This window comes from Malurus melanocephalus, unplaced genomic scaffold, assembly GCF_030028575.1.
Source record: "Malurus melanocephalus ecotype Western Australia unplaced genomic scaffold, MMel_1.1 scaffold_651, whole genome shotgun sequence".
Lineage (NCBI taxonomy): Eukaryota > Metazoa > Chordata > Aves > Passeriformes > Maluridae > Malurus > Malurus melanocephalus.
This window is the reverse complement of record NW_026623883.1, coordinates 153,758-178,556: the sequence shown is the minus strand read 5'-3', so window position 1 is coordinate 178,556 and position 24,799 is coordinate 153,758. Positions and strand designations below refer to the sequence as shown.

At 42.6% G+C, this 24,799-nt stretch overlaps 1 protein-coding gene across 1 annotated transcript; it reads right to left on the bottom strand.

Moving 5' to 3' along the window:
• Window positions 1-801: 801 nt before the first annotated feature.
• Window positions 802-24,526, bottom strand: ACOT12 (acyl-CoA thioesterase 12). Its single transcript, XM_057383683.1, has 15 exons — window positions 24,338-24,526; window positions 21,714-21,783; window positions 18,420-18,480; window positions 17,349-17,450; window positions 15,242-15,374; window positions 13,335-13,485; window positions 10,503-10,622; window positions 9,720-9,870; window positions 8,510-8,565; window positions 8,054-8,111; window positions 6,696-6,779; window positions 4,808-4,941; window positions 3,773-3,901; window positions 2,630-2,756; window positions 802-1,962 (listed from the first exon to the last, which is right to left on the bottom strand). Exons 1-15 carry the CDS (start codon window positions 24,444-24,446, stop codon window positions 1,822-1,824), a joined length of 1,626 nt encoding a protein of 541 aa, XP_057239666.1. The 5' UTR covers window positions 24,447-24,526; the 3' UTR covers window positions 802-1,821.
• Between the last annotated feature and the right edge of the window lie 273 nt (window positions 24,527-24,799).

Sequence of the window (24,799 nt, the reverse complement as noted above, 5' to 3'; positions counted from 1 at the left end):
AGCATCCTTTTATATAATTTCCCAGCTCCTTGGCTTTGTAATGTTTTCTTTTAGCCCTGGTAACCTGTGGCCATGGGTTTTTCCTGTCCCAGAGGGTTGTGCAGGCAGTGGGGCTGTGCTGTGGATGTGGAACTCCCAGGAAGGGGTTGATCTCCAGCTTCAGAGCACTCTGAACTGTAACTGCTGGACAGAACTCGTTAGATGCACCCACGGATATTCCACAAAGGATATTYCACAAAYGATATTCCACAAAGGATATTCCACAAAGGATATTCCACAAAGKAATGTGTGTCTGAAGGAAGCTGTTGGACAAGCACCTGCAGAAGGTGCCGATGTAAAGATGTGAATCCGTTTACAGCTCGGTGCCGGCAGTGTCTGGGCTCGCTCTCTGCAGTGCCTGTGTCCAGAGCCAACATTAGGGGTCTCTCTTCACTCAAAAGTCGCATCTGAGAGTACCTGTGAAGCTGAGAGCTGCTCTGCCATCACTGCACACGGCGGGGCTCTGAGAGTGACCGCCTGCCTGGAGGGAGCTGGGTCCTCCTGAGCTGAGAGGTGGCACAGAGGGACTTGTGGTGGCTTCTGCGCTCTGGAGGGGCTGGCCTTGCTCCCAGAATGAGGTGCTGCACTTCCTCTGCGTGTTGGAAACGCTGCTCCACCATCAGCTCTGGGTCTGTGGTCGCTGCAGAACAGGAGCTGGTTCATGCCCTGGGCTGCTGGTGAAGCTCAGCCCAGCGCTGTGGCTCAGCAGGCAGGGCTGGCCTCAGTCCTGTGACCAAGCTCAGGCCAGGGGACACAGCTGGGGACACCCCAGGGCTTACAGCACTTCCTTCCCTCATGCACACCGTGCCAGCATGTTCTGCAGCCTGTGAGTCCCTGCACAAGGCTCTGCTTTGGCCCTCGGTCCAGCTGAGGGTGTGTCCAAGTGGGAGCTGTGCCAGCCCCCGAGAGTTCTCACCCTGGCAATGGTGACACCGCAGGGACATCGAGTGCTGGTGCTGCAGCTCACGCTCATGGGYTTTGATCCCCTCAGCCCCAGGTCTGTGCCAGGATCCAGCTGATGATGAGCRTTCTCATTCCTCTGAACAGTCCTCTTGGAGCCAAAACAGGAGCAGCCGACAGCAGACACAGCCTCTGGAGCCATCCCCATTCTGTGGGCCAAAAGTGAATCCAGGAGCTGCTGCTGCTGGGATTTTACTCCACTCTGGCACATAGACTGCAGCTCAGGTCTCCTGCAGACGCCACCAGCACTGCAGGGCAGCCTTCTACACCCCACAAATACTGCAATGAGTTTGTAACCTCACAAACAATAATTTATTGGGACTCGTGTGAATGGACGAGTTCTAAAGTAGAGACATTAGCAAACACTAATTTACATGTGCTGTAATCAGTTTATAAATAATGGACCTGCACAGCCAGGTCAGAGCACTGGCACAGCTACTTGGTAGCACTGGTTTCTGCAGCTTACRAGTGGTATTTACAGATTTACAACTGCCTGGATGCCACTCTGTTCAATATAACATTAAAATAAGGAAATAGTCTCATGAGCTACAGCTCTACTGAGCCAAGTTCTGCCTCCATTTATATAAAATGCATTAATGCAATCAAAAGCAGAATCTGTCCCTTAATCTTTTTTAAATTAAAAATTGAATTTAGAGCCTAAAGCCTAAGCTTGGTTTGATAGAAAAGGCTTGTACTAGGTATTCTTGGGCTGAAACCCAATATTGGCTACATGATCCAAAGTAAGTAACCTACAGGAGAATGATCAACACCCTTGCAGGAATTTAAACCAGAACTGCTTGATAATCTTCAGATGTCCTGTTTTTAACTTCTGCACTTGCTCTCATTCAGCTCCAAGAACTTTATACATTCCAATGCAGTGTCTTCAATGGATTTTGATGAGCCAGTAAGATTTGCAGCTAAGTAAGGCATAACTCCTGATGTCACTTGATTGAAGTAACACACCTGTTTGAACAAAAGTAAATGAAACAAAAAAGCCYATGGATTGCAAGCTAGCCGTTTTTCACAGAGCCTGGATGAGTATCAGAGTTTTTATGGATGTGAATAGAAGCACACGGTGYTTCTGAAACCAAAGGCAATAATTTGCAAAAAGCAAATCTTTCTTACAGCACTTGAGAGATCWGAGTGTCCTCAATGCTCTCAGATCCTCCAGCATCTGCAGGTAAATGTACAGAGCAGTGCAGCGAGAAACACTGTGTATAACAAGTTAAATATGAGTGCTTTGTGAACAAAACTGKTGCCTGGAAAAAGGAATTGCAGCCACCGAGAGCTGCTGAAAGTTTTCAGAAACAGGTTTTCTTAAATAGAAAAATTTTAGCCTTCCCACAGAAAAGAAGATTGGCCTGGGTCCAGATATGTGATTTGGATGGTGTGATTCCTGGCATATGGAAGTTAAAGTGAGGAATTTAAGTTGAATTAATTCCTTGGACTTTGCAATCATGGAAAGAGAGACCACCATGGACCAGTGTAATGCACAGAATGTAATGTCCAGAAGTGCATTTTAGGACTGAACGAATGACCCTGAAGGGGCACAGCAGCTGCAGTGCTTAGTGTARACCTCATTTCTAGCACTCAAACTGGGGGCTGGGCTGGGCCCTGCMGGGCTACTCACGGTGCAGGAGCTGCTGCTGCTGCTGTGGATCTGGAAGCCGGCACAGAGGATCTCACTCCTGCAGAACTCCGGGCTCGGGGACATCCCCCTGAGGGTCACCGACCTCACAGCCACCACGTAGGGCTCCCTGCAGGGCAAGGGCAAGCATCACACCCTTGCTCTTGCTAGAAACACTTGTGGAAGTGCCTGAAACATGCACAGCTGTGCCAAATGCCCTCCTTCTTTCATGGAGGGCAAAGAAGCTCCTGTGTGTTTAACCATCCTTGTTCATGTCTGCCCCAGACTCCAACCCACGAGGCTTCTGTGGCAGACAGACAACAATCCCCACTCCACAAYACCTCCTTTCCTTTCTAATTTACCCTGCTCTGCTCTGCTCTGCTCAGCCCATGTTTACAGTCAGGGGACAGACAGCCSTCACCCAGGGGCTTCACACTGTGGCCCCAGTGAAGGTACCCAAATTCACTCAATTCTCTGATGAGGGGGGRAGCAAGCACAGGACAGAATACTGCCTTTAGGGTTAACTTGAAGGATTGCTGAAGGAAARAAACAGAATAAAGAGGGGAAAATACACCAAAGGGTCTCATTTGCTCATATTTCAGCAGATCAGAACAAAAGGAAATCTAATAAGAAATGATACAATTTCAAAAAGCTGTGTATGTTCAAGTGATCAAGGGACTCGGCAGAATTTACAGATAAAACAAATGTGTGAGGTTTCAAGCACTTTTTGACCAAGTAAAAACKCTGTAATTACACTGAATGGGATTACAAAGTCTCTTCAAACAAACAAGAAGACAAACACCCAGCTAGGTGCTTCAGCCCACTGACAGGCTCTGGGATGTGACCTTTTTCCCAATTTTCCCATTTGAAATTCTGAAAAATTCTGAAATTCTATTTCCCTCATGGCAGACCACTCCCACAGAGTCATTATTAAAGAATAACACTGGACCATGCTACAAATCTGTGATGACCTGGATTTACTTCACTGCACCTTCACATTGCAAAGCAAATCGGGATGTACAAAGGCATCAATGTAGGAATCCCGCTCCTTAAAAAGCAGAATGCCATCTCTGTCACCCAGCTGAAGGTCACAGCACCCCAGACTGTCCCCAAAGCACTCCCTGTCACAACCAGAGCCATACTCACTGTGGCCTGTCGGGCTGCCTCTGGGACACCAGGATCACGAAGTCTCGGGGTTTGTGGCCAGTCATGGGGGGAGATGTGATGTGATAGATTTTCTCCTCCTCACTCACATCTTGGAGGACCTTGCAAGTCCTGTGAACACATTTAACACACACATCAGGCCCTGGTGTGTGCAACAGCATCTCCTTCAACAAACACAGTGCAAACGGGCTCTATCCTCACACTGAACCTTTGATTTTCATCTTTGGGCAGCAAGGCAGAGAGAGTGAAAAATTTTGGTTTTGTGACACACCTCATCAATAGCATTTCTGCAGATTTTGTTTGTTACAAGTCATAAATTCAGTAGAGATTGTAAATTTTCAAATATCCCTAAATTTCCACCCTCTGATAAAAATCTTTCAGAATGGAATTAACTAACTAAAAATCAAATCATATTAGCATCAATTCAATTCAACTGTCTCTAATCACTATTCTACACCATATAATGAACATAAGAAATCTCAAACACCTTTTACAGCAATTCCAAAACCCATTTCTAATCAGACACACTTCAAAATATGTTATTTTTCTGAAAATACGTGTTTTTAAGAGCCTGATTTCTTGATTTCTCACTTTGACTGTCCAGTGAAGCTGAGCATCAGTGTCTCAAACATAAAGGAATCCAGGTTTTCCCTAGTTTTTAAAGTTAGCATGCTCAATACATCCACCTCAGTTCTTTTAACTTTTTGTTCTTTTACTCATTTTGGTTTTCTGCCAATTTTAATACATGTCTAGGATTAGAAATGTGCTCATTTCAGGGAAAAAATTATTTGTGTCCCTTCCCTCTCTTTCGACAGTCCAGAGTGCTCTGTATTTTGGAACCAGACTAAGCACAAACCAAATTTTATTTCTATGGTAAAACACCACAATCCATACTTTGACTAACGAACCTTTGGTCAAAATCTTACAACAATTTCTTCCTAACTAGGCAGCAAAGTGCCAGCACATCAGAAGTGTCTGTGTCAGACAAGATGAGTGGACAGGGAAGGAGGTTCTCACTGGAAGTGCCTGTCCCAGCGCTGGCGGAGCCTGAAGTCGGACAGGAGGGAGAAGGCGACGTGGGAAGGGAYCTTCACCTGCATCTCCACCTTGAATGACAGCACAGCACCCTCCTCRTGGGTCCAGATTTTTACCTGAGAAGAAAAAGCCAGCATGCATTAAAAACAAAGAATTATTACTATGAGTATTTTAAGATGCATAAATGTCACGCATTGAGGATGTGAAAACAGATTCTCTCAGGAGTTTTCTGTGAAATTCCTGATGCCTTTGTCCAGGCAAATCAGCCACACCTTGACCTAGGCCCCCTGCCCCTAGAACACTTCCCTTCCAAAATATCCTTATTTTATTCCCTTTTTCTCTTCTGTGAAGCATAGTACCCATAACTAATGATATATTGAAAAACAACTTAGAAACATACTTTTACATCTCTTGCAAAAGTCCCACACCTTTACTATTTTGTCTTGATTATTTTGGGACTATTTCTAGTCATTTACCAAAATCCTAACACAGAGAATTCAGATGAAATAGCCTCTACATCACAACACACACACACAAATGAAGGGTTTGGCACCTCCCACAAACCCCGTACAACTGAAGATGGGTACAAAAGAATGCTTAGAATTAGTGGATTTCATTCCCAAGATCACATGCTTTATTGCTTCTCAGATTCTAGAAAGTGTTAACAGATTTTCATTAGCAAGTAATATAAAATTCCTAAGTTTGATCATCACTGTTCAGGTTTTGTTGGATTTTTTTTTTGCTGTATGAAGAAATGAACCATCTTTTGTTTATGGTGCATTTGTGCAACAACACAGATTTTGTATGTTTCTGTGTTTTCCTGTCTTGGAAGAGGAAAGAAACCCCAACATAATCTGGAAATCACYTTGCTGAAGTAAAGTTTGTTGTAAAACTACAGGCTTAAGGGCTTTAAAAGCCATCTACAGGAGGTCTGYATCAATATTCCTCTAAGGCACAGAGCAGAAATCAGTTGTTCTAGGAGCTTTCTAGACTTGAGAAATCACAAAACAGAGCAGGAGATGCAGCTGTCAAAACACCTCTCTGCTGAGTGAACATTGGCAAGGCTGGATTATCACTACAGRCTTACAAGGCTGGTGGTTTTGTGTCAAAGACAGCACACTGCCATTTGTTACCTTCAGAAAATTGTCAGTCAGCTTGGGGTCATTCCAGTTCCAGGGAAAAGGGAACATATCCTCTGCAGCTTAAGGTCATCCCCCCTTGTGCTACTCCTCACCAGGTTTCTGAAAAACCCCCTTTAGGTACTGGGAGCTGCTTCAAAMTGTCCCCAAAGMMTTCTCTTCCCCAGGATGAACAACCCCAAATCTCTGTGCCTGTCTCCACGAGCTGGTTCAAGCTTGCTTTTGCCAGYAGCAGTGTTGTCTGATGTTTATTTGGCACAGCAGTGCTTATTAAAAGTCTGTAATCACTAGAATGCCCTACACATGGAACTGGCAGATTTGCCATCACTGATTTCCTTATGATTTGTATCTGCTCTTACTCATTGTCCACATGCAAGAGTCACTAAGCAAYGTTTTGTAACCTGTGATGCACAGGTCACACTAAAATACATTTTTTGTCCCAAAGCACCTCTGGAYTGACATGATGTTAAAGCAAACTGCCAGTCACTACCCACATTTCAGAATCCCAGCCCTGACAGATGCCTGATGTCTCTCCATTGTTTGGAAAATATGTAATGCAACTGGGCTAACAAAGGTTTTCCCTTTATTTTCTACTGGTTTTCATAGCAACATCTTCCCCTGCTAGAACTGCTTTACACAAGCTTCCATGCTGAATTTGGGTTTATGACACCACATCATGAACAGAGAGGTGCTTTGCTTTCAGATTTCTGTGATTTTTTTTCTGCACTTACATTATCCAGGGTCCTGGTTATGTCCCACCCTGATGTTGTTGCCAGGCGTGTCAGTGCATCTATGTTGCTGTAACTCAAAGATGCCTGAAACACAAGATACATGTCTGAAAATGGAGTGGTAAAGGTACATTTCACTGAACATTGCAGAAATGAGGTGTTCTTTTTCCTATCATTACCCTTCAACTGCAAACAAATGTTTTGTTTTCCTTGCAAATGAAAACACAGTCCAGTAGTTTCTGAATTAAAACACTTCCAGTGGCTTCCTTATACACTYACAAGGCAAACAATCTTAATTGGCAAAACAATCTGTTGGCAAAACAATCTTAATTAAAGGACAGCAAAACASTATTTTCAGCTTCTCCCGTTACAAAGCTGTRCAGAACAACTTTGGCCACCAGGGAGATAATAGAGATAACCTCTCAGACCACTCAATAAATGGGTTTGTCCATCTTTCTCTTAAGTAATTAGAATCTACAAGAAAATTAACCTCTTCTTTGCTATCAAGCTGTGGTCCRTTTTGGCAATTGCTTCACACAGCAGGCTCACAACAAAGAAAGTGCAAATATATCCATTATTTATGCATGGCTACAGTGGATGGAGTTCTCATTTAACCACTGTATACAGAGAAAACAGCCTTAGAATTTTACTGACAGGTTTTAATTTCACAGTAAATAAATCTTAAGCAAGATACTTTTATCTTTGTGTGCATGTTTACATTCATTGTTTCGCACAAAAAAAAAAAAAATCTGCTTTAGCCACAAAAACTGGACACCGAAACAGAACTTAGCCTGTGTATAAATCCACCTAAATTCAGGTTCAACACCATTCACTGCACAACACAGGCACAGTGAATGGCCCAGCATGTCCAAACCAGAGACCCAAGTCACTTGGTGCAGGGTATCTGGGAATGAACAWATKAYTTCACCTCTCTTTCCACAGAAAYAAARTKYATGCCATTCCARTGTTCATCTSTCCGTGCTATCTCTCCCACCACTTCTACCACTTAATAAATGGTTTCCTCATTGCAATTTTTCAGACATTCAGTGGCTGGATAAAGACAAAAAGCAAAACCCGAACTACTTCCTCTACCGGATAATTCAGCTTCTTTCACAGCAGAGACACTGAGGGATAAATCTACAGACCTTGAGGGACCACTTGTATGCATCTATTTTAAAGACTTTTTTTTATCCTTTATACTGAACTTACTCTTACATCAACAATGAATAATCTGCTCTCTTTTTTCAGAAGAGAAATGTCACTATGTTACACATCCACAACACTCCAGTGCAGCGGGTCCAACTGACACACTCCCCAAAAGGTGCACTTTTTATGCAGCTTTTTATGCTCCCACAGATTACCTGATTGCTGGTCTCCCAGGTGTCAGAAGGTCTGTCTCCTTTAGCAGACATGCAYTTTCTAAAACATATTAATGTTTTTAATTAGAAAGAGACATAGTAACATGAATTGGTTCTTTACACTTACTTCTATATATGCTAGTTACAATCACTTTAGGTAAGCTGAAGTGTCATCTAAATACTTTATACATTTTTTGCTTTGCAATAACTGCTTTTCTTCTCTCAGAAGGATGGCAAAACAAAATAACCTGCAGAGCAAAGTAATTTTGAGACAAGTAACCTCTAATAATTTCAGTGCCACTGAAACAAAATTACTTGGAAATTTAGGCCACGTAACAGTCATATATATGTTGACATACACATATGTTTATTTACAGCACTATAAAATAAAGAATATCATAAAATTTTAACAAAATTTAAAATTTTCAAAATCAAGATCTGCTAGTGACCCAACTCTACCTGGTGAGTCGGATCCTCCTCCGGGCAATCGCTCCATGGTACCTCCTCACATCATCCTGCATGAAAAGTGAACAGTAACACATCTCACTATTTTAGAAAGTCTGAAAAAWAGTCAACTAAGAGTTCCTTATTACAGATGGGCTGTAGAGAGCCTCCAGAGAAGTGATACAGACAAATAAAGAACAGTATTTTGTGCATTGGCCTTCCCACAGACTAATCCAGGACAGTGGTTTGCTTTTTGTCTTAGCAATATTCCCTGAAATTTGAAAAAAAAACAATGAGACAGAAGAGTTGTATCACTGCACATCCTTCCAGTGCTTTTTGGTCTTAAACCAGTGGCAGCTGGGCAGTGCACCACACACATTCCACTCTTTCTAATTGTGCCAYCCATCAAATAAGCGATTAACCCAATTTATCATCATCTGGTGTTCAAAACACAAATGAAAAATTTTATTTTTTCAAGTCAGTTTTTCCTCTCGGGACAGCCTGCAGTGGGCAGTAGTGAACCTTACTGCCCCACTGAGTATACATGAGACACAYTGATTTATTTTTCTAGTTGCCATCCTATAAAAAATAAGATCCTGATGCTAAAAAAATTGGTTCATTTCTGCCTACACTGGCTCTGTAAAATTCTTGTAACTGKAGTAGGAAGGTTAGTGACAGGTGTCATCACAGCAAATAATTCAACAATAGTATCCTAACTGCTTCAAGTGCTTCATGAAACCTCTTTCAGGGAAACAGAAATGGAGATCTCCATCTCAAAGGAACTCAAAAGCCYACCCACGTTATGGGATTTGATTCCCACAGACACCTTTATTCAGTCTATTTCTTATCTTTGTTATTGGTTTATAAAAATAACTATTCACTGAATACTTACACATTCCATCTGCAGTTAGTGGAAACTGCAGAAGACATAGACAAGTGGAAAAATCTCAGATATATCTGATTCTTCTTCCCTGTCCACCAGCCACAGAATTTCTAGTCATGAGGACCCTCCACGGAGCCTCTCAGTTTTGGAAGACTAAAGCTAACAATAACAAATCTCTCACTTGAGCACAAACATTTCCTTTGAAGGTTTTCTCTCCTGCAAGAAGACACATTGCTGTGCCCTGCTCGGTCCCTGCTTCCCCRGAAGGCTGTGGTGACACAGCTGTGACACAAAGGATGTGCTGGGACACACCACACGCACAACCTGCTCCTGAGAGCTCACCTGTGTGCTAGGTTTGACTCTGGGGAAGTTGAGCAGCTCCCCTTTGTCATTCACAGCACTGAAAATGAGGAATGCACTGTTGATGTGCCGAGGCTGGTCCTTGATCCACTCCTCGCAGTTGTACGCCTCCACACGGACACCAACCTCCACACTGAAAGGAAAGTGCAAATCAATTACTGAACTGCTTCAAGTGATGCAGAGGCAGCTCTGAGACATGTTTAAAAGGACTGCTGTAGCTCCAGGTGTGCAGGGAGCCTGACTCAAATACCTTTCTGTAGAACAGCAAATACCTTTCTGTCTCAGTGTGGACAGAAACACTTCTGAAATAAAAGGTGGCAGTAGCAAAATAGCATTAACGAACTAAGCAATAAATGGAATCCAGATCTGTCAACAAAATGCTAAGGTGGGAAGATACTGACAGCAAGCTGCCATCCTCTGAAGAATCAGATCTCTGGGAGAAACTCAGCCCTTGAAAATCCYRGKATTTCAGAGGAATATTTATTGTCTGTGTTCACAGGAGTATGATCTGGTGACAAATGATCTTTGAACTGAGAGGGAAACTCAGAGAATAAATTTTTATTACAACTYGCACTGATAAAAGTAAAGCAAACAAAGTGAGATAATTACAATAATTACAAAGTGAGATATAGATATATCCCTCAAAGTTCTACCTGAAAAATAGTTCATTCACTAATRCAAATCCTGCTGGTGGCTGAAACGTGAAACACACGTTGTAGGCTGGTGCTGGAGGTGCCAAGGCAGACAGCAGGTGAGGAGTGTTACCTGTTGTGAAAGGTGTTGTTGACAATGGCGTTGAAGACGAGGCGGTCACCCACGAAGGATGGCCCCCAGAACTTGAACATGTTGACTGACTTCAGGATGGGATGTGAGCGACAGAGGCGGCTGAAACAGAAAGCCAGGGATAGAGAGAGAGCGAGAGMAAAACACAATTGTGTTAAAAAGCACCACCTGGGAGGAGTGATTACAGAAACRTGCCTTACTCAGCCCAGAAGGTCACTAAATTACACTGATCTGCTCCACAACACACTGAAATGCAGTTGGCATGCTCAGCCCCAAGAGCATGTAACTCGAGCTTCAACCATCATAATACCACTTATGTCATGCTGTTTCCTTTTCAGCACATTTTACAAACACCAATTAATTCTCACTGCTTGAGACTACCCTCTTTCAGAGCCAGACCATGAATCCTTTACCTACAGAATAACCACTTGCTTCGCAGTTTCATTAATTTCTGTAGGACTGCACAGGGAGCAGGTTCTTGCACAGAGTGTAAGAATGCCAGACCTTAAACCCTTTGAACAATTAAAGGAAATCTGAGCAGAAAGGCTGAGCGCCAGGAACAGTATCCAAACAACACCATGTCAGCTGGCTGTAGTATTTGTACTTTTTTGCTTCTTTATAAATGCTTTCTGCTAGTCTGACATGAAATGAGAATTCAAAAACCCTCACGTGGCTGCCAGATGCAGTCTGTGTAAAACAGTCTCATTTGCAAGCATTTTGCAGCAGGCAAAAATTAGATTTCTTCATCAGCTCTACATGTAGTCAAAGTCCCTCACTTTCTACTGGGATGTCTGTGCATCACAGGAAGAGGGGRCAACACACAACACATGCCATTTATTTTTAGACTCTGAAACAACACACTGCTCTCAGTAAGGAGCCCCTGTGCCCATCTGAGGGTAGATCTTTTCATGGTGAGGTTTGTAAATTTGAAAATACAGTTCTGTAGCACTCCGAGCTTTTAATTCAACTGCACTTTGAAAACTAATGTACCGGTATTGTTAAATGCACACAATTATCTGYAGATAATTAACTGACTGGTACATCTCTTTAATAGTCTAATACCTTTGAATCACTTTGTAATTAAATTAAAATAATTTGCTCTTCTGATTTAAAATGCTAAGCGTTGATTTTGTTTACAATGTTCATTCTAAAGATGCAAACACAATAATGCTGAGGACAGGAATAAACCAACAATTGGGCTTCAATATTCATTTTTTCCTGGAAAASTATGCCCTGAATGCTTTTATTGCAAGTGAAAGAAATAAGTTAATATTAATGATATTCAAACGGTTTTATTGCTATCTGTTAAACTTTCATGCATTGACCAGCCAAAAAAAAAAAGGTGGTGCGGAGGTGAGGGGCCAGAATGAGAGTGAGCAACCTTTAAAACGTCCTAGGAAATTTCTTTTTCCAKGGTTATCCCTCCCCTTCTGTTCCTTCATCACAGTTTGTGGCCATAGAAACTCCTCCCTGGTAGCTTCAAAGGTCAGGTCTAACTCTTMGTGGCCTTGCAAAAGGTTTATAGAGAGAATAGTTATTTCTCAAGGGAAAAACTACAACATCTCTGTTTTCAACCAGCCTCTGACACCTGCTATTAYTCCTGAAATTTTCAACATGAGTTATCACATTAATTTAACATTAATTAGTTCGAAGAAAATTTGTTCAATATTCCATTTGCTGATGTTTCTCTTTCTTTTTTAAATCTAAATTTAACTCACACTARGTAAAATTTATCAGATGAAAACAGGTAAATATTTTGAGTTGTATTATGGCAAAAATCTGCAACAGTCCCTTCAAGCCATTGGAGTTGCACACTGGAGTAAGGTCACTGCACTCTGATGTTGCTAAAACAAGTTGTTTATCCAACCACTACAGAAAATCTGTTATTATCAGTACAACTGGCTACAAATCAAAACCATRTGAATAATTAATGGAGAAGTCATTTAATTATTAAAGTTAAAAAGGGAAAACATATCTAACATCCCTGCGGTGAATTAGGTCACTCGGTATGCAAGGAGAATTCAAACTGAAACTTGAGCACTGCTTACAAAGAAGCTTTGTACAGTGTCCAGGAACAGGAAGGGAGACAAACAATGGTTTGACTCCAGGGGAGAGGAATTAAATGATTATATGTCTGGGTCATACTGACAAGCAGCACCACAAAACATACTTTGTTCTTCTAACCTGAAGATGTCAGARCTCTTTAAACTGCTAAAATTGTTACAACATACAGGCTGCGCAACTCAAGAGGGACTGACAGGTCAAGTGACTTGCTGAAGTTATGTACCCATTCCAACAGAACAGAACCAGTTTATATGGGTCCTTCTTCTCTTATTTTCTCTCTTATTTTCCTTCTGGCATCATGAGGATCTGCAGACTAAGTTCTAGAAGGCTGTTCATTTTTGGATGTCACTTGATACAGGGTCACTATTGGTTTTATCCCAAGTTAAAAACTATGTTTTTAAAACACTGCACCAACCATAGGGAGTGCAAGTTTCTGTGCTTGAACAAGGAAGGAGGGCAAGTTTCTGTATCCAGTGTTGGCTTTCTGCAGAGATTCCCAGGAAGATAACACAGCCTCTTTTGCCTTAGGGTCTGTATGTGTAACAGAATAATGTCTGACTCTCAGTGGYATGGCATGCTGTGGGAGATGTACCACATAAATAGTTCAAAGGCCTCCTGTAATGTGAGCAGGAAGAAAAGTCACAAAGGCCTGGGTCTGTATTCTTCACAAAATAAATCCCTGTGAAACCCTTAAGGTTAAAAGCACATCCATTTAGAACCGCATGCAGAGACAACGCTGTACAAAAGTACCTTGCTGAAATGCTTGCCACTGTCTCCATCCAAGCCATGATCTGGCCACCAAAAGTGTTTCCGTGATGGTTTGCATGAGGAGGCAGGACAAGCTCAGTGCTCTGTACATGGGTATGCTCAGTTGACACTGCATCTTTCTCTTCACAAGTATCTGGAACACAGCAGCAAAGTATCAATGATTCCTTTCAGAGGAAGATACACCCAGTGAAGCGTGCAGTTTTGCTTCAGAGCCGGTGAAAAGAAGAAAACCAGAAAGGCACAGAAGAGCCCTGTTGCTTGCAAGGGAAGTGAGAGGCTGCACATTTTCCCTGTTGTCTCAGGRGTTGCTGSTGCCAGCCCTCAGTGCATGCMCACAYRCCYGTGTCAGCAGCAGCTCCTGCMCCAGCTGGAGGAGAGTGTGCTGGGACTGGTCAGGGTTGCCAGGCATGGCCCCAAAAGGGGCTGCCAGAACAGTTTAGCACCTACTCCAATGTCTGTCAAAGACTTTGCCATGTGTGTGATGGGCACGTGCACAGATGTGTTTAATTAAGGYTAGAGCAGGACACGATTATTTCATAACTTGTTACAAATCTTGTGATTACCTGAGGCTACACCGAATAGATGGGAGTAATGAGGATCTGAATCACTGATCACCTTGTATTACCTGAGCATTTCTGATGTCAGTGTTTAGCCATGCATCCTCACTCTAATCTCTGTTCTTTTCAGTGCTATTTTGCAGGAACAGATTGAGGGATGAGATTATGTCAAGTCATTTTAAAAGTGCCGATCTGTGCTAGGAGCTGCTTGACCTGAATGGTACTTTTGACTTATGCCATAATTAACTAACTTTGTGATTATATAAACCTGCGGAAATGTATGACTAACTTGTACTTTGGACTTACTTAAGTAGATCCTAAGATCCACTTGTCAAACTTCACTTTCAAGGTATGATTTGTACACATTTTGCTACCTAGCAGCCTTTACAGGCAAGGCTCTCTCCTCTCCTCTTTTCCTCCACTTTGCTTGTTCTGTCTTCTTGAGGAGCTGAATTAGTGCTACAATAATATCCTTCAAAGAAGATTCCAGGAAAGGCAGTGGAAGCAAAACGCAYCGACCTCTGATTTGTCACTCAGGTTATTAAACTGTACCCTGTGAGACAGTTACCATGAAGACAAATAGCTTGTTTTCTTGTACCAAACAAGACTCTTTTTGGTTCTATGAAGTCCTACTAAATTGTTAAGACTAGATCTTTGTTTATAACAGGTTTAATCTCTCCTCAGYAAAACCACATAATGCCTGTTATTTATACATGGAGCTACAGCTCAGATTTTCCAAATACCAGTACATTTTCTTAATTCTGAGTAATTTCTTTTGTGGGGGAACACAACAACTTTTGAACAYAACTTTCTTTAAGAACAGAAATTACTATCATAAATAAAGAGGAACCTGTTTCTTTGCTCAGTTTTTCTAACTTTTTAACCTGTTTTGACTTCCATGTAATGATGTTTCTCCTGCCTGTTGGGAATCATCTCAGGGCATAACAGAGATCTTACTTTGCTTTCTGGTCTGAGTAAATTTCATCTAGGTCTTCATGACAACTAGTGTCACAGAACTTTATTACTGTAATGCAAAGTTCAGTGTGACCTGTGAACCCTTACACACAGAACCTATGTGAAGTTCTGCATTTCACATCTGTTTAATACACGCTTGGCCTTCAACCCTGCATTTTTAAATCTGGAATTTCTGTAAGACACAGAAATATCACTCCATTAGAATAACTGCCTAACGTACCTCTCAAACATGGCACAGACTTTTCTACCTGATCCCACAGCCCCAAGGAGATCTATGTGTTTTTTTCTGCCTTTTTCCTTCCATCCAGCTGCACACAAGCCTCTTGTTCCACCCTCTRTGCTGAGTAGAGAAATCACCTTCCTCATTGCTCTCCTGCATTATCTTCTGAAAGACCTGGACATAGCCCAGACGGATTCTTCTCCTCTCATTAGCCAGGCTGTGCTCCAGGTGGTCTTCTGGAGACAGAAGCTGTACAGGTTTTAACTCAACCTGTGCAAATGGAAAAGAAAAAAAACACAACTGTTCTGAATTTCACAATCACAGCAAAGTGCACTTTAAATTCAAAATGGCAACAGCATTTTCTACAACCTTTCTCTATCAGCTGTCCAAGATGACAAGTTTATTAATACAAAGAAGCACACAGTTTAAAGTTCAAGAGATTCTGCATAATCTTTCCAAAATCATCCATTACAACTCAATGGCAAAATGCTTCCAGCTTTTAAAAACAAACTTCCATGAGAGCACACTGTGTTTAAGACAGTTCTCATTTGAAAAATATGAAAAAAGAAATACAAAGATGAACTTCATATGAAGGTTTCAGTACACAATTTTTGAACTCAGAAAAGTAATCCAGTTGCACTGATCAGTGGTGTCAGTGCAAATTCCTGTGTATGTSAATTCTTGTGTATGTGAATCCAAACCTGTACTCAATTAAGAAAATTGCTACATTTGGATAATTACAATTATCAGCTGTAATTATTATTACAGCAGAGGTGTCACTGAACAATCACTTGTGTGATTTGTCTGTAAGGTCTAGTCTCAGAAACTTTAAAATAATGCCTAAAGCAGTGCACCGCAGACAAATTCAACATTTTGTGTCTCACATTGGTGCCATTAATGTTTCTCAGTTTTTGACTCTTCTCTCAAATGCTCTTGCAGATTCATTGCCTCCTTTCCAGTAATTTACAAGAGCTTCCTAGATTTTCCCAGATGGCTCAACTGAAAAATTAAGATGGTGGGTGTAGTGAGTTTCTCTCTGTACAACTTTAGAAACAGTTGCTCGGAAAAGTGGATTTGAAAAAAATATTCCTCAATTTCTCTGAGACTTTAGTTTGTGATGGAATTTGAACTGAACTCTCAAACTCCCTCTGGGACATTCCTGTCTTAAGCCTAATCTTAGTTAATCATCACCAATTTAATCCTRAATTAATCTCCCTGGAAATTTGGGCAAAAGGTAAACAGTTGATGTCACGGGTATGATATCAAACCAATAATAAACAATTCCTACTTTATACCGTTTTAGTTTTAGTGCTATTAGCATTTCAGAGATAAGTCGGGCTTTAGTTTTGATAGAATTGTTCCAATCAGTTTCTTCTCCAAACTGTGCCACATCCTCACAGARGAGAAGGCAGGAGTGATTGGATATATTAACTGCTCATGGGATGACTCTGCCAATCTGCAGTGGATGTTGAACAGGCAGATGTGCTGTCACAACACAGCGAGGCAGGAAAATCAGATCCATGGTTCTAGTCGCATTCAAGAAAGTGGAATTCCACATACAAAGGAAGTTTATTCAGAGAATCTGAGGAGTATTTGGCCTTTCTCATAAGAAAATTCTAAAAGGACTGTGCCTGTCTGGCACAGCAGTGTGAAGGCCAATGGTGCCGTGACTGATTTCTAAACAACTCCAAAGAGCCAAATACTGGGGAAAGAAACAGTGCTGATGTGAAAACTATTTAACACAAATGGCAAAGAATCAATTTAGATTGGAAGCTATCTTAAAAATAATGTCTTCTGTCAGAACAGTGATGTCTGAACAACCTCCACAAAAGGGGAAATGAAGGATAAAACCCTCCAGCCTGCAATCAGCTTCTGAAAAGGAGAGAGACTCACAAGGAGGCTCACAAGGACCTCTCTTCTCCTCTTGCCTCTGTCAATATTGCAGCTCTTACACTTCTATTTGAACAAATGTGCAAAAGAAAATTGAAGAAATAATAATAATAATARCAACAACAACAGCAAACAMCACTACCACCACCACCACCATCAATACCTAACCATTTCAGAGCAGAGAACTGGAAAAAAAMCCCCAAAACTCCACCTTATAAAGTCTGAACTACCTGCTTTTTTTTCCTGTTACCAATCAGAATAAGCAGTGTTTCTGCTGTGTTTCACAACCAGAAAAGTTGGGTTATTTCACAGAAACTCAGTCACTCTAAATTTAGAAGAAAACAGGAAAAATACCTTTCCAACACCAARTGGTTTGGCCACATATGTTGCATATGCCACACTCACAATTTTTTCAGCRTTACTCAAAACATCCTGTACTGTCACCTTGATGCCAACCTACAAGGAAGAAGGTGGTGGAATAGAGAGACAGAAACAGTATTTACATCACTGTCAACTGACTTGAGACAATACAGTGTAGCTTTTATCAAATCAATCATATCCAGTCCCTTACGCCTAGAAGAAAAAGGTAAAAAAACTGCTTTAATCACTTATACATCCCTGAACACATCAGAACATCACAATATTCACTGAGCTGTGAAAGGGTTTTTAGTACAACTCTGATGTATGTTTAGCATCACTTGTAGGGTAAAATTACAAAAACCAGGAAAGTCACTTAAATGTAGTTTTATGGATATTTCCTTTATTTTACTTCTACAACATTTGGAGTCCCCATCTGAACCTTTCTAAGATCTGAATGTGCAAAAAAAGTGTATTTAAAGTGCAAAACACTACGAAACACTTGACTGTGAAACACTGAATTTGATCCTGCAGGATAGGCCTGACATACATCAAACTTCATATTTTTTTCTAATTTTTAGAACCTTTTGGAATATGTTATCTGTGGGATGCATCACTCCATTAAAAATAATGGGAAGTGGACACAGGCACAAYGCACAAAAAGCACCCCCAAGGTACAGCTCTGATTTCAAATGATTGTTTGTTACAATATGAAGATTCAGAACATGTATATAGCTGAGATACATATTTCTGTATCAGAAGTTTCAAAATACTTTGAACTCCACCTGTTCAGTGGATCTGGACTGGACCAACACCACCTCTCCCATTACATGTACCAAAGGCTTTAATTCTTCAGGGCCCAGTTTCTACTCTGATATGGATTATTTTTATTTTACAGAAAACATGCAACTAGAACTCCAGAAGCAGTTTCATTAGGTGGTGTTATTGTTCAGATATTTGCAAAATATCTGGAACAAATAAATCTGGACCCATGCTGTGTTCCCCTATTGTTCCCACCTCTGCTCTACTCCTGCTACATCACTGGGAATAAGAGTGATGATCTCTTACCTCCATGCTGGTTTTGAACGCTCTATTCACCTTTGTTCTGATGGCAATAATTTGTCCAACCCTGTTAAGAAGAGYAAGACCTTACAGAATGCAAACATGYAGCTTTATAAGGGCTTGAATCTGCCTCTCCAGGTACTCCTAAAAGTAGTGAAGAAAATCTCATTAATCAGTCTGTGTCTTTCACATTGCACTGAAAACTCAGCGAAAAAAATGATTTATTCCCTGTTTTCACTTCAACACTGTCATTGACCAGTCAGACTTCCCTCACTCAATAGAACCACAGTCACTCAGAGAACTGCATAACCTTAAWGCCAACATTCCTCCCTCCTGCTGGTGTCTGTATAATGTCAAGTGTGCCCCAGGTACACCCAGAAATTCTGGCTTTTGCTCAAAAGCACATCCTAAACCAAATCACTGAGTACATCTTGCTCCAAAAGCACTCAGGTACACTCTACATGCACCTCTGGCATACAGGTACTTGCACATGAGGAGATAAYCCCAGAACAGAAAGTGYTCTTTGAYWTCTTTAAAGGATGGGCAAAGAGTTTCACATCCTAAGTCTTGGCCAAGAACAGGACTATGTGTCCCTTCTGTGCCTACATCATCCCTCTGAAAACTACTCTTCCCCATCTACCTACATAAAACACTTACACACAACTTTAATTTTGTTTGCTACTATTATTTCATTGCATTATTTATTATTGTTTTATTATTTACTACCTTTTTGGATTTCTTTATTATTTCATCAGATGAAACTGAAACSAGAAAATATTTTCTTTCCTTCTGGAATTCCTAAAGTAACTGTTCTGCATTGATAGCAGGAGCAAACCTTGTTTCCAAACCCCCAAATTCCCAGCACTAAGCAGTGCTGATAGGGTGGAAGGCAGGCAGCTCGCTCTAAAGTTTTCCCATTGAGCAGGAACTAAAAGGACACAATGTGCAGAGTAAGTCAGAGCMAGAGCCAAAACAGATGGGTGTCAGGCCACTGCCTCCAGGGAATTCAAAMTGAGTTACAAATGCTAAAGATCAGTCCTAGGGCAGGCAAAGTGGAGCAAATTACAGCCAAGATTGAAGTAAAATATAACTCAGATCACTTAGGTACCAACAAAATGCTCACAGCTAAGGATTTCATACAGTGATTACCCCAGTTTATTTAAAAAAAAAAAATCTTCCTATTTAAATGAACAGGGTTCTGACATTTAAGGCTAACTTAAATTGCTTATTCCACTGTAGAACTAGAAGGGGAAAACAGGAAATAGGAAACCTTYTCCTTCACAGGACCAGACAGGAACAATAAACTACACAGCAATTTTGTCTTTCTCGTTCACACTCAAGAACAGMGGTGGAATCTTTTGGGTGGATGGGGCAGGGAAAGTGGTCAGKGGGAAGAACCAAGACCATGTGCAGGTACACAGCCCTCATGAGCTTTTGGAGAAGAAGCTCAGAAGCAGTCATCCCACCATCCATTGCAAAGAAAAACCACAACCATTAAGGCCATAGCTCTCAACTCACAGCTAAGGGAGCCACCAGCTCCTTTCCAGAAAGGAAAGTGTTCAGAGCAGTAACTACTCATATGCAGGGGCAGAGCTCACACAACACCACATTTGCACTTAGAACTGTCAGAAACTTGTCAGAATGAACTATGGCTCACACTTGGAACACCAATAAAACCTAAATAAACATCATTTAAAATCAGATGTAATTGAAAATCAGTGCCACTGAACTGCTGTGTATTACAAGACAGGGAAGAGGGTATCATGGCAAAAAAACTAAGCTTTGAGCTACATAGATTTGTGTTAATTTTTGTTTACACCTCAGGTGAAACAGGCACAGAAGACTTAATCCTTACAAAAGATTTAGTAATCTGTTTTAAGTAAATAAACATTACAGTAAGTCACTGACTGAAAAAACATCTTAATAATTCACTGCATGCAACAGCAAGAGTGATTTTATTTATGCAAGATATTTGTGTAATAAACTAGATGTGGCAAAATTTAGGAAATTGCACAGTAAGCTACAGGCAGGATGCTAAGGATGACCTGACACCAAAAAAATTCTTAAATAATTTCTTTCACAGTTACTAGATTTGTACCCTAGATTCTTGTTACAAATGGAACAGTGGTATTACAAGTGAAAGAACAACTAGAGACATTTGGAAACAAATTTGGAAGGAAAGTATTTTCATTAGATTCTAGAAGCTCTGTTCTGCTCACAAGAAACAAGACAGAAAAGTGCTCTGAAGCTACTAAGTCTGAAGTATTACACCTGTCTAGAAAATATTACCTTGASTTTGATTTGTTTTCACAGACAGGATTCTTTTCTAAGGACAAAATTAAAAACACAGAGCAATTCCTGGCAGGACAAACTTGTAAAATTTGTAAAACAAACCAAGAAATTCTCTTTTGAGTTCCAGATTTGGTAAGATCCTGTTCTCTTCTTTGTCACTTGTTCTAGTTCTCACTCCAATGGACACGGCTCTAAAAATCACAAGTGTGAGCGGATGCTTATTGTACACTCAAGCTATAAGCAGTTTTAAACTGACATCAGCTTTACTCCTGACAGCCAGTGTTGCTTTATTCACAGCCATCACAGCTGCTTGTGCACTGTCTCTGCAAACACGTCCATCCAATCTCAGTAGTCATTAATTGCCAGAGTGCATGGTGTAAAACCACACAAAGCCCACAAAGTAATGGCTTTCAGTTTTTATAAATATATGGTTTGGAATAAAGGTCCTGTTTTCTCTTACAGTGTCTTTTATTCCTAGGAAAACCATCGTTTCCATGGAAAACCATTCCTAGGAAAAATAGTTAAAACAAGTTTAATCCTATATTATCTTGTAGACTCAGTTGATTCAGKGCTCAGTGAATGCAAAACATTACTGTTTTTTCTAAAAGAGCTGAAAGAAAAAGATGTTAAGAAATAAACCAAAAGATAACTTGCAAGAATAAAAACAGTGACACAAGAAGTTTTACAGGTATGTATTCCTTATTTAACAGAGATAAGCAATGGCCTAAAGCATTCACTTTTACTAGAACTAGAGACTACTGGGTATCAGTTTCTCACCAGGCACTTTGACTGCCAAATCAAAGTAACAACAGTTTATTTTTGCCCTTTGAAATGGACCTGCTTTCTAGGTGGGTCAGGCTATCAGAGGCAGAAAAGAGCAATTCTGAGACTTAGCCCCGTGACTCGCGTGAGTTCATGGGTGTGCCATCTCCCATTTTATAACGCCTCAGTTTATCTCTGCCAAACAATAACCTTCAGAATGRAAACAGGTTGTCCGCTGGTTTGTACCTGGCAGCCTCTTCAAACTGTATGTCATCCATGGACGCAGTCACGCAGGACACCCCAGCATGTTTCTCAGCTTCAAAAGAGACACAGGGGCACACAGTTACCACACTGCACCTGCAGGGAGCTATTCACCTGTGGGCTCGTGCCTGAGAGACACAGATGGCACACAGCAGATCCCACTTCTTCCCGTGAACACCGCAATGCAAGTCTGAAGTAGGGCCCTTAGGAAAAAAGAGATGCTAAATAAGATCAAAGCAGATTTTTATCATGATTTCGTGGTTAAAGGGTGTTCTCATTTAAGGCTAACATCAGGAAATGAGACTAGGTGATAGCAGCTATCCTACTCAGCTTGAAAACCTCTATCTAAGGTCTTTTTCTAAAAATGACAATTCTGGTAAGAGAGTATTAATAAGCCTGTTGAAGGACAGAAAGAATCACCAAGTGTGAACAAGCTCACAGAAAGCTCATCATTCTCCCTCAAAACAGTGCGTCACAAACATCAGCTACRGCAATCCAGTGTGGAAGTTTCATGTCAGCTGAGGATTCTGAGATACAGGAGAAAAACCTACAGACTTGTTAGTGTGTCTCAACAGTGGGAAGCAGCTAAGTAGTGTCCTTAGTGCTGTACCAAAAATGGAGGCATTAAATAAAAACTAAGACAAGTAAGATTTAGAAAATCCAAAACCAGAATTCACCTACTGTGAAATATTTTTATCTAAAATGGAACTGTTCTTCATTTTGCCTGGGATGCATTTGTTTGTGAAAAAAAAAGCACTAGTTTTGTATTAATTATGAAAGTCCATCTAGAAAAAGTAAACATGTTTACTGTCAATATTTAATAGCTTGACAGGTAAGTTTTCATAGCAAGTGAATATRATATATTATTTATTTGATCATATCACCTGGAGCTTCCAGTCAGAAGGTAAATCTCCAGTGAATTAGGAGTTGTATAAACATAGGGAACCTCTGCTCTGAAGTCCTGAGTGACAGAGACAAGAGAGGGGACTGGCAGGAAGCCTGGAAAATATGGAAAATAGCACTGCACAAGAGGCAGGAATTCTCAGTYCCAAGCAGCCCCATATTTTTCAYRAGCATCRCAAGAGGAGGYCAGAGAAATCAGAGGATTTAGATCWSTATCTGAGGARYTCCCTTTGAAAATATGAGGGGAAACCACAGTGTCTTATCCAAAATCACTTCTGAGGGATAAAACTCTGATGGGCTGGAATGGAATCACTCCTTTACAAACCCCMAAAAAGAAGCGTGCTCCTTTGGGGAAGCTGCCCTACGCGACGCGATGCTGTGTGATCCCTGCACGGATGGTGGTGGGTGGCACGGCGCTGTCCCCACACAGCGGTCACCTCACAGGGGACAGCCACCCCTGCATCCCTGTACCTCTCCATCCCGGCAGGAGCTCCCAAAACAGCACCAGGGCACTCCGGGCTGTGAATGCATGCGCTGGAACGCAGCTCCTGGCAGCAGCCGTGCGTTCCGTCGCGCTTCCCGGGCAGCTCACAGCACACACTCACAGCTCCACAACTTAGTGAGGAGGCTTGAGGGGCTTTCGAAGCTGAGCTACCTCAGACACGGAGTGCTCTGCACGCTGTTTCGATTTGTGGCTTCTTCACAGAACCGCACAATCCCAGAATAGTTAGGGCTGGAAGGGCCCTCTGGAGATCATCCAGTCCAAYCCCCTGCTAAGGCWGTGGCACCTTTCCTTCTTTTYRTCACAMATGTGCCAATAATCTTAAATTAGTACTTTTCTTTCTTATTTTTTCCCACTTTTTCTTCCCGCCTGCTGCTCCTTTCTCACTCTCCTGTGCCATCTGATGCCTCTCCCTAGAGGTGTCTATTCCTAACTGGACCCCCAAATCTCACAGGCTCCTCSAGAAAGAYGTGGAGCTCCTGGAGCYGGTCCAGCAGAGTCTGCGARGACGAGTGTGGGACTGGAGCATCYTCCTCACGAGGGAAGGCTGARRGAGTTGTGTCTGTTCAGCTTCGAGAAGAGACGGGTGACAGGAGACCTCACCCATGAGTATAAATATCCCAAGGGAGGGGTGTCAGAGCATGGATCTGGTGCCCAGCTATGGGAGACGAGGCAAGTGGCAGAAAATGATGCTCAGGAAATTCCACCTGAACATGGAGCTGGGCCAGGGCAGGCTCAGGCTGGAGATCAGGGAAATGTTCTTCTGTACCCAGAGGGTGCTGGCACTGCCCAGGCTCCCCAGGAAATGGAGGCTGCCAGAGCTGCAGGAGCATTTGGACAGCGCTGCCAAGGATGGATAAGAAGGGATTGTTGGGGTGGCTGGGCAGGGACAGGGGCTGGGCTGGATGGTCCTTGTGGGCCACTTCCAACTCAGGGTTTTTATTCTGTGATTCTATGATGAAGAACTCCTTCAGCACTGCAACAGATTGCCCAGACAGGGTGTGCGGTGTCCCTCAGCCCAGCAGTGTCTGTACGCGATCCTGAGCCCCCGAGGCGGGACAGGATCACCGCTATGGCCCTTCCACCGTGCCCCACCCTGTGACCCGCTATAACCTCCAACCCTCCATGGTATGAAACCTTCCCTCCAGCCTCCCGCTGCCCCCGGGCAGGACCGTCGCCTCCTGCCCCGGGCCAGCCTCGGTACCTGCGAGGCAGGCGGCGGCGTCCATCCATCGCAGCAGCGGCCCGGCGCCCAGCTCGCCGCGGGGCCCGGCGTGGGCCGGCAGCACAGCCTGGCACATGCACACAGCCATGGCGAGGGAAAACCGACAAAACCGACCCTGCTCCGCCCGGCACCGCGGCCAGCGCCGGCCGCCTCAGCCACGGGGCGGGACCGGCCCGCCCCACAGCCCGGCGGCTCGGGGACGGATCGCCTGCGCCGGGGGCGGGACGGGCTGAGGGCGAACGGAGCCCGGGGCTGAGGGGAGAGGGAGCCCGAGATGAGGGGACTGCGGTGTCCAGGGTGAGGGGAGAGGGATGTCCAGGGTGAGGGGAAATCCCTTTCAGCCCGCGCTGAGGGGAGAGGGAGCCCGGGCTGAGGGGAGAGCGGTGTCCAGGGTAGGGGGAGAGGGGTGTCCAGGCTGAGGGGAGAGAGAGCTCGGGCTGA